Source organism: Euphorbia lathyris, chromosome 5 (assembly GCF_963576675.1).
Source record: "Euphorbia lathyris chromosome 5, ddEupLath1.1, whole genome shotgun sequence".
Lineage (NCBI taxonomy): Eukaryota > Viridiplantae > Streptophyta > Magnoliopsida > Malpighiales > Euphorbiaceae > Euphorbia > Euphorbia lathyris.
Window position 1 is genome coordinate 22,016,962 of NC_088914.1, and position 10,898 is coordinate 22,027,859.

Genomic DNA, 10,898 nt, shown 5'->3' on the forward strand with positions numbered 1-10,898 from the left:
CCTAATGGCCGATAGAACATCCATATCGTCGATAATTTTGCCGATAGAACAGTCATGTCGACGTTATATTGCCGATAGAACAGTCATGTCGACGTTATATTGCCGATAGAACATTCATCTCGACGAACTATTACTGATAACTCTCTTATTCTAGCATACGCTAGCTCATTCTAGCTCAATGTTATAATTAGCTTTATTATATGTTCCCTGATGATATGTCTACAACATTTTTCAGCATGATCGTGTAGACAAGAGGAAGAGAGATGAGCATGGCTCTCCTTCGAAGAAGAAAGCCAAGAAGAAATCTGCATATAAATACAAAAAAGCATTTGGAACGGAAAGTGTCATCACGGTTAGGTGTAACCTACAAGCAGCAGAACAGATAAAGGGGTTGTTAACATCAGACCAACTAAATCTATTTAGGAAGAGTTGCTTCGGCCAGTACTTGGAAATGACCAATATAGTATTTGCAGGAGTCCTCTGCCATACCGTTTTAACAAGGGAGATCATACGTGAAGACCTCAAACCCAGGGAGCTTTGCTTCAAAGTTAGAGGTGTTGAGTTAAGATTTGGGGATTGGGAGTTTGGACTCCTAAGTGGGTTACGGTTTGGAGACATGGAAGCATTTCTGGAAAGGTTCAGTGGGATAAATAAGCCATATAGATTTAGGAATAAGTTTTTTCCAGGCATCCCTACACCTTCCTATAAAGACGTGGAAACAATTATGCTGGAAACTGTTTGGAAGGATCAGTCTGATCAGGATGCAGTTTCATTTGCCATGTTGTATTTTGCCATTGGCTGTGTGTTGGATAACACGCGTGAAAAAAAAGTTCTTCATTGGGTGTTGGAACTTTCTGAATTTCCAAGATTGTTTAACGAGTTTCCGTGGGGTGTTTATGGGTGGGATGTGACCTACAGGTCTCTTGTCAATGGGATAGATGGTGGAAAAGACCGAATTGATCAATTGATCGCTTATAGGGAGAAGTTAAGGATTAACCGTGTCTCATACAACCTATATGGTTTTGCATACGTATTTCAGATATGATGTGTGTATATTCTGTATACTAGAAATATTGGTAATAGGCATAAATAATGAATTGGAACTTTGTTGCAGGCTTGGTTGTTCGAAGTATGGGATGCCACTCGGACATGGTATGAGAAGAAAGGCACTCGCATCCCACGATGGCTACGATGGAAAAAGACCGCTATCGCTAAATTGCCCAAAGTCCTAGCAATTTTTGAAGTAAGTTGACCAAGCATTGTGCCTATATGTGTCACTATTGTGCTATACATCTGACTGACTTGTTTATTTGTACATTTGTATTTTTAGTCGGGTGTAAAACCAAATGCCACGAAACTGACAGCTGAAGACACCGAGAAAGAAAGCTCATGGTATGATCATCTAGTAAACCATGTGGATGGTCTGCAGTGTAATTATGACCATGTATTTACCGATTTGGAAAAGGGGCAAGAGGAGGAAAAGGGGCAACAGGAGGAAAAGGGGCAAGAGGTTGCAAAGGGGAAGGAGGTGGAAGAAGAGGGGAAAGAGGAGCAAGAGGCTGAAGGCATGGAAAAGGAGGAACATGAGGGATTGGGTACATATAAAGGCGGATATGTTGATGTAGAGGATGACAGTGAATCTGAGACTGATAATGATGAAAATGCCTTCATTTTCTCACCTAGAGTACCTGTCCAGAAGAAGAAACAATCTGGTCTGGAACGACTACTGAGGAGGATGTTTGATGAGCACGAGAAGAAAATGAATGTCAAGTTTGCTGAGCAAGAGAAGATGATAACTGAACAGTTTGGTCAGCAAGATAGGAAACTGAATGCCTTTGTAAATAGATTGTCCGTTGTAGAATGTGATGTGCAGGAACTGAAGTCACAATGGGATGTTGATATGTATGAGATGGAGATTGGAGGACAAGGTCTGGATGATAATGAGAAGATGGAGCAGGAGGAGATGGAGAATAAAGAGCATGAGGAGAGGGAGAAGAAAGAGCGGGAGGAGATAGAGAAGAACGAGCATAAAGAAAGGGATAAGAAACAACGGGAGGAGATAGAGAAGAAAGAGCAGGAGGCGATGGAGAAAAGAGTACATGAGGAGAGGGTGCACAAAGATCAGGAGGAGGGGGAGAAGAGAGAACATGAGGAGAAGGTGCACAAAGAGCAGGAGGAGAGGGAGAAGAGAGAACATGAGGAGAAGGTGCACAAAGAGCAAGAGGAGAGGGCTAAGAAAGAACAGGAGGAAATAGAGAAGAAACAGCAGGATGAGATGGAGAAGAGAGAGCAGGAGAGGGCTAAGCAAGAACAGGAGGAGAGGGCTAAGAAAGAACATGAGGAGAGGGCTAAGAAAGAACAGGAGGAAATAGAGAAGAAACAGCAGGAGGAGATGGAGAAGAAAGAGCAGGAGAGGGCAACTGTTATAATGATTGATGTAAGTTTGTTTTTACGTTTAATATGGTGCTTTTAACTGAATTCAAAATGATGTAATATGTGTTTCTACTTGGTGTTTTAACAGGATGAGAGCCATGACGGCCATGATGCTGAGATCGATCATGGACAGCTTGCTCTTCTGGTTAACCAAGTTGTCCAATCATCTTTACCTATACGTGAAGACAAATGAGAAATAGAAGATTTGACTATCGAGGTTAAACATGAGGAGGAAGTGCAGGGTAATAGAGGAGGAGGAAGAGGAGGTGGAAGAGGAGGAGGAAGATGAGGTGGAAGAGGAGGAGGAAGAGGGAGAGGAGGGGGGGTAATGGATGCAGGAGGAAGGGATGGAAGGGGAGGAAGAGGGAGAAGAGGAGGAAGAAGTGGGAGAGGAAGGGATGTAACCATCAAGGAGGAAGAAGTGAAAGGTAGACCCCAGCGAGAAAAGAACGTGGGAAAGACGTTAAGTCACCATTCACTGATCTTCGGATGCAATATCATTTTGATGATGATGATGATGCAAATTACCCCGTGGAACAACACGATGGTCGCGATCGTATAAAAGGACACCTTCTAGAAGCATACAATGACTGGAAGAAGAATACCCCCCCATGATCAGCTGAGGACGTTAGGTGGAACCGATTGGGGTCAGACTGTATCGTGGTTTGAAGAGGCAGAGATAACTGGAAAGTACATAGACAGCCAAGTAAGATATTGCTCACTTTCCATGTTTTGGTTTATATTGTGAACTTTGTATGTGTTGTGTTTGTACTTATTTGTGCATGTGTTGCAGCTTGTAAATGCATTTTTGTGGTTATTAAACGGAAAATACGTCCATCAGAGTCAGGGTTGGACTGCCATCGACTCAAATTTCTTTGGATTTATGGAGTTTGCAAATATGACCAAGAATTATGACAAACCCGGAAATTGGGGACAATCCAAGTTGTTTGTGCAATGAATCACTGGGATGAAAGAGTTTAACAGTCGGCCTTGGTATGAGGTTAAACATGTGCTAATACCCATCAACTATAAAGGATAACACTAGTTACTCGGTGTGTTCTACATGGAAGAAATGAGGATGGAGTTCTATGATAGTCTGGAGTCAAATGCATCCAACGAATCAATAGACAAATGGCTTGAACCCCGGTTTCGTATCATGACAAAAGCAATTGAAGAGGCCGAGTATTGGAAGAAAAGTGGGCGGCCTGATAACGGCAATCGATTCATAAAGTGGGAGAGGGCTCGCGGGTGCCCACAACAGCTGCGCAAATCCAATGATTGTGGTGTCTTCCTATGCTTGTTTGCTCAGCATTATGTTGAAAAAGGGCCATTATGTACGGATTATGGATCCTCCGGGTTTGATGGACGTTTCTATAGGCTGCAGGTGTGCTTGGAACTCTTCAACCAACGATTGTTGGACCAGAATGATCTAATTACAATGACTAATTTGCTTGGCTTGTAATATATTGTAACATATAAACGTTTGTTGGTAACTTATGAATGTAGATTATTGGTGACATCTTCTTGTTGGTAATAGGACATAATGTTCCATATCGGCGTCTATTTAGTCGATATGGGAGCATATCTGCGTTAACGTGGGACAGATGGGAACAAACCGGCGTCTATTTAGTCGATATGGGAGCATATCTGCGTTAACGTGGGACAGATGGGAACAAACCGGCGTCTATTTAGTCGATATGGGAGCATATCTGCGTTAACGTGGGACAGATGGGAACAAACCGGCGTCTATTTAGTCTATAGACGCCGATATGGAACCTTATCGGCGAGTACGTAGGATCATGGAACCTTACCATACCCACAATTGTGATCCAATATAATATCGTCTAGCCCAAGAGGAGATTGGGTATATGGATTCATGACATGTTTTGCCGGACCACGAGTCTCAATTGCTATGTTAGGTACACAATAACTTATTCTGGTTGCCTCTGCTTCAGCAACATTTTGTGGACATAATTCACCAACAATTGGTCGGCTTACTTCTGCAACAATTGGTCGTTTTACTTCCGCAACATTTTGTCGCCGTACTTCATCAACCATTGGTCGCCTTACTTCCGCAACACTTGTTCGAGAAGTCATAGTCACATATAATGGCATCACATCGGGTTTATTCCATCTACAAAACTCAACGAAACCAGCAATATCACTGTCATCCACAATGTGTGCTAATCGTCCAAAAAGTTTATTTGGACCGTATGTTGTGTGCATTGCCATTTGTATGTCAAAACAGATTGCATCAACGTTCAAGGAAGCGTGAATTCTATCTCTCAAAGTTTGGTAATCAGTTGGCGTTGAAAAATGGAGCACCTTCGATTGACCACCAACGTATATCATAGTGTCCATGGGCCCCTCTTTTTTCCATTCTCCATCCCACGAAAGCATACACAGACAAATATTCGGGGTGGACATATTTCTGCATTATCATAAACACAGAAGTAAATTATATATTATTGTAACTAAACGAAGAAAGCTAACAAAAATTATATATTATTGGTATACACACTTCAAACTATAAGATATGTCGATATATGTCGATGCAACTTACATATAGACACATATCGGCGTATAGACGTCGATAAGGCTCATATATCGACGTATATCCACGGAATATGAATAGACGTTTTTCTAGAATGATCTGTTAAGCGGTGCCTTAAATGCATGTAATGATCACTTTGACTATCACTCTAAGCATTAAATACGTCGATATATGCCGATACAACAAATATTTCGACACCTATCGGCGCGTATCTGCGAAGTATTGTCGGTATGAATGTCGATACGGAACCTTATCGGCGTATATCGACAGAATATGAATAGATGTTTTTCTAGAATACTCTATTAGTGAGCATTAAATGCAGGTAATGATTAATTTGACTTTCACTCTTCTTCGAATGTCACTCTTCTTCGAATATCACTCTATAGTCTGTTGAGATTCCCCATGCATATTACAGTTCCTTCATCTATAAATAGACTCATTACCTGTTCATACTTTATTATTCATTCTAGTAAACTCTTCAGTTCTCAAGTTTATCCAAAAACAATGGCAGCGACACCACCGGGATCACCACAGTCGCCACCACCACCACCACCTCATCCTCTGCCCGAGTTCGAAGAACTCATGGCTGCTTTCATCCTCTCGTTCCATGATGGAGACACGGACGAAATCATGAGGTTCATGAGGGGCATGGCACACACCATGTCTTGGGCTGCAGAAGAAATGTCTAACCTTCTGGAGTCAGTCATGGCCCAAAACAGGTGGCTGAGGAGGACAGTAAGGCGCCTCAAGAGGGACTTGGAGAAGTCCAAGAAGGACTACGCTGAGGCGTTAATGGGTTCTGAGTACCAATAATTGTGTTTTTTTTTAATGTTTACGTACTTATATTAGTTGTTCTGTGTTTGTTTCTTTTTTTTGTTATTGTTTTGTGTTTTTATATTATGTTTTACTGTGTTTTTTTATGTTTTATGTATTTTTTTTTATTTTAATATATAAAAATATGGTTCTTATATATGTTTTATGTGCTTTGTGTTTGAATTTTATGATTTAGAATGGAAAAGGGACATAAAACACATATCGACATACAGAGATGTGCTATGTGCTTTGTCGATTCCACATCTCTGTATGTCGATATGCATCTTGTATCGACAAATATCGACACTGTCGGTAAAATCGCAGATTGAAGTTCCAAATCAGCATCTTCTTACAACAATGTCACTCATTTTAGGGTTTCGCACGAACAGTAATAGCATGAATAGACGAAAGCAACGATATACATTAGGTTTTAGAGAAACAAAATGATACATCAACCATGAATAGGACGAAGCTTTAAATGTTGTAAATAAATGAAAAACTTACTTGATTGTATATAAAATCTTGAAGCACACACTGTGGGTTGGATTGATTGTTGATCGTTGCCTGTAAATTGATCCCGTTCTTTAGAGAGAGAGAGAGAGAGCGGGACGAAAAGGGAAAAATGGGGGGAAGACAACGTTATAAAAAGGTTAGAGATGAGGGTAAGGTTGGAATTTAGTTAATGAAATGTGTTAGTTTTGGTGAGATTTTGAAAGTGTGTTAGAAATGAAAACTAACCCCTTAAAAGGTGCTAGTTTTGTAATTGTCCTTTTTTTTTTGTCTCATTAAGCCATTGATAATATAAAAAATTGGTTAAAAGAATGTTATTTATTGCACATGTATTCGAAATTTGTATTTTTTCACTGTTTGAAAGCAGTTTTTAATGTGTAATGTCGCAATAGGAAAATTGTAAACCTTAATTCAAACTGTAACTTTTTTAAAAAATAATTTCAAATACATATGAAGTTAATAATGTATTTTTAATTGAACTACATGTTCACAACTTACTAATTTGTTAAGTAATGGCTTAATGAGACAAAAAAAATAAATGATCAATGACTTAATGTATCCAAATAAGAGATCGAGGGTTAATGAACAAAAAATGAAATATCAGGAGCCTAATGATGCTCTTTACCTTATTCCTATGTTGATTGATACTCTGTACAAACTCCGCCATCTGAGTCATCAAAATGGAGTCGTTGGTCAACGACTTCATGTTAGTAATCTTTTTGTCTCATCTCAGGCGCCAGAACGTTACCTTCAGTTCAGGCAACAGAATAATACCCTACTCTTACAAATTCTCCCATATCAATATGTAATAGGGGTATAAAATATAAATTAGGCCATATCGTTATTGTGAGATATTCTAGCGGATTTAGCTTCACATATAAAATAGTACAATTTTAAATTTAATATTGGTGCAATTTTAAACATCATTATAGAAAACAAATGCTTATTAGGTGATCATAATGCTGTTGAAAGGTAGCCAGTAGACAAACTTACATGCGAAGAAAACTTATCTTTCGATAATGAGACTTGACCGTCTAGTAAATGTTAGATTTAAATTGCACAATTTTATATGTGAAAACTAAATTCGTTCTATCCCGATAACTATATAACTAAAGTTGTACCTTATAATAGTAATAATAATTTATAACAAGTGAATATATGAAAAAGATACGTAATTTCATAAGAAAATATAAAAACGCGTGCATCAAAATTGAATAATTACATATAACTGATGAGTCATACAATAACAAATGAATTCCGAATCACCAACCCCTAATTCCACGTCTAGAAACACAAAATGATAGTTTGACCTACACAAACCTTCATCCGATGTCAATTTACATTGTCTATTCAGAGATTGACACATGTATGTAAGTTCCATTAAGACTTACAATCTACCAAGCTATATGCAGATTTATCTCTAACCCATATAAATATAAAAGATTGATATACAGTTAAAGGTACACACTCATAAATACATTTATTATCTCTTCAATATGTTATCAATATCTACGGATATTAATACGATATTGATAATAAAAATATTTATCACTATCTCTAACATACACAACCTTTACACTTTTTAATAAATTCTTTTTCCAACTCTCCTCACTTTAATATCCCAGTGATATCGTGATATCGTCAGTTCCGACACCTCCTTGAATCACTTTTTCTATTTTTATCTCACCCTCATCAATTTTTCCACATTAATAATAGTAATATAATAAAAGTCACTAAGACAAGTTGCCAATTCAATGATGTAACTCTTTCTCCTAAAGCAAAAATGGCTCACAAAGTCACAACACATCCTCTCCTTCACTATAATATAATCAACTAAATGAATCAAATGTTCATGCACTTGCACTCAATATATATATTATAGTATACACTTTTATCATTTATTAGTTATTTCGGCTTATACCCACGTTTTATTTGACTATAATCCCAATCACATCACTTCACCCCCACGAGTTATGATATTTCCTTGAACCTGTCTTTAATTTAATATCCATATCTGATCAGTATCCAATTATTTATAATTAATATCTAGATGGCCAACATGTATATATGCTTTTGGACTTTTTATTTTTTTTTAATCTTTTTTTGCATATACGCCATGGTACGTCTTATTCATATATTATTTTATTTATTTATTTATATTCATCTGTTGTATGTATAAATACCCCCCTTCCCCATATATCCTCCTCAATGAGAATCCAAATCTCAAATTAATTAATATCCTTAATTTCAAAGAAATCAAAATGGTGAGAGCTCCTTGCTGTGAAAAGATGGGATTAAAGAAAGGTCCTTGGACTCCTGAAGAAGATCTTATTCTTATTAATTATATTCAGCAGTTTGGCCATGGCAACTGGAGAGCTCTTCCTAAACTTGCTGGTAATTTCTTTTTATTTTTCTTAACTTTTGTGATCTTAGACTAATTATGAAGTTTTTCAAGAGTGTTTTTGTTTCTGATCTTTATTATTTTCTTCTTAATTTCAGGTTTATTGAGATGTGGAAAGAGTTGCAGGTTGAGATGGATTAATTACTTAAGACCAGATATTAAAAGAGGAAATTTCACTAGAGAAGAAGAGGATTCCATTATTCAATTGCATGAAATGCTTGGAAATAGGTATGTTCATGAATTCTGATAAATTTTGATTCATATGATTTTGTTAAGTTGTCGCGTGGTAATCGTGTTATGTGATATAAATATTCCGTCATGTCTTGATAAATCATATTATCATATCAGAAATTAATAAGATGATCCTTAGTTTATTCAAATGCAAAAAGAGACAAAGTTAAGCATGTGAAAGCTGAAAACAAGAAAGATTCTTTCTTACTCCGTGACTGTAAATTCAATTGAAAATTGATGCAAATCTCTGACAGTATTTTTTATTTATTTTTGGTTCAGATGGTCAGCAATTGCAGCCAGATTACCAGGAAGAACAGACAACGAAATAAAAAATGTATGGCACACCCATTTGAAGAAAAGAACATTGAAGAAAACCCATTCTACAATTCCAGAAATTAAAACAGACTCCATTGATGACATATCAAGAAAAAACAACACAGAAACTGATTTCATCAATGTTGAAGAATCTGAGGGCATGGAATTTAATAGGCAGCAGCAGAATTCGCCACAACAATGTTCAAGTGATGATTCCTCTTTGACTACAGATGATACTACTACTATTAATAATAATAGTAGCAGTGACAATTCCATGAAAATTGAATTATTATCAGATGATTTTCCAGAAATGGATGAGAATTTCTGGTCGGAAGTATTGTCAGCTGATGAATCAAGATCGGCCTGTGATTCACCGGTGGAGGTTTCCGGTCAAGTTCCGTTTTGTCAATTAGAGTCGGTCCAATTTGATAGCATGGACTTTTGGTATAATCTTTTTACAGGAGCCGGTGAATCTTTGGAATTACCGGGAATTTTCGGATGAGTTAATTATACATGATTGGATGTAATTTAATTTAACTTTTTTTTTTTTTTGGTTTTGAAATTTTGAGATGGGAAAAGATTAGGATTAATTGCTGTCCATTTTGTAGTTTATTAGAAGAGATGACACATAAATATAATATTAATCAATTAGTTGATGAAAATTTCTCCATTTATTGGACAAAAAATTCAGCATGTCGGCTTGAAATATATATTATATGGTATTTGTCAAAGCAAGATGGAATTAATAAGACAATGCATGTGTACAATATTGATCGTAGCCCCTAAAATTGGACTATTCAAATAATTGAATATATTTTGATCACAAAGAGGAGTGAGAGAAACAATGTGCTTGTTTTTAGCCTAAATAAACAAAGCAATCGCAATCACAAGCTAGAATTTATAGAAATTTGAAAATTTCCCAATTTATATAAAAAGAAACTAGCCTTCATAATGGTTTCAAAATTTTAGATTAATAAAAAGTTGTCTTAAAAATCATAAAGAATGTGTATATACCTTTAAAACCCTAAAATAATAAATTACATAAAAGATTTTACACTTAAAGTAACTATTACATAAATAAAAGGTAGAGAAAAAAATGGAAATGTGTATAGGGTAAATTTGTAATTAATATATAAGAAACAAGAGAACCCAAAAACAACAAGGAATGAGTAGGCTTAATGATGAGCATGAAAACGCGTAACCACGGGTAGGGATCATCGTCCCAAAGGTGAGATCGTCGACCTCACAACATTCTGTTCGGATGTTGGGAGTCACGGAGCGTCAACCCCGGACTTGGGTTGGCAACTTGAGGCTCGAAAATGTCATTTTCATTTTTTTTTATCTTTTGGTGTCTCTTGTTTCGCTTTCACACCTCTTGAGTCCCTTGGGACGCCTCAAATGCTCATTTGGTTCTTTTGGAGGGGATTGAACAAATTTATCTTCTCATCATTCTCCCTTCCTTGAAATTTTTTTGACTTTAAATCTTATGTAGGATAGTCAAAAATATGGATTTTGCTCTCAGTTGTTCTTAAAAACTTCATTTCGCATGTGTACTCAAAAGCTACATCGCTGACTTCAAGTCTTGTTGGTCCGTCTACAACCTTCACCTACTTGTTAAAATTCTGAAGTAGTGTCGAATAT

At 36.9% G+C, this 10,898-nt stretch overlaps 1 protein-coding gene across 1 annotated transcript; it reads left to right on the forward strand.

Annotated features, from left to right (window-relative positions):
- The first annotated feature begins 8,513 nt into the window (after window positions 1-8,513).
- On the forward strand, window positions 8,514-9,967 carry LOC136231308 (transcription factor MYB13-like). Its single transcript, XM_066020651.1, has 3 exons — window positions 8,514-8,704; window positions 8,810-8,939; window positions 9,222-9,967. Exons 1-3 carry the CDS (start codon window positions 8,572-8,574, stop codon window positions 9,757-9,759), a joined length of 801 nt encoding a protein of 266 aa, XP_065876723.1. The 5' UTR covers window positions 8,514-8,571; the 3' UTR covers window positions 9,760-9,967.
- Window positions 9,968-10,898: the final 931 nt, after the last annotated feature.

Coding starts and splice junctions, on each gene's coding strand:
- LOC136231308 (XM_066020651.1), top strand. CDS start 8,572: ATGGTGAGAGCTCCTTGCTGTGAAAAGATGGGATTAAAGAAAGGTCCT. Junction 8,705..8,809: donor AGCTCTTCCTAAACTTGCTG/GTAATTTCTTTT, acceptor TCTTAATTTCAG/GTTTATTGAGATGTGGAAAG. Junction 8,940..9,221: donor CATGAAATGCTTGGAAATAG/GTATGTTCATGA, acceptor TTTTTGGTTCAG/ATGGTCAGCAATTGCAGCCA.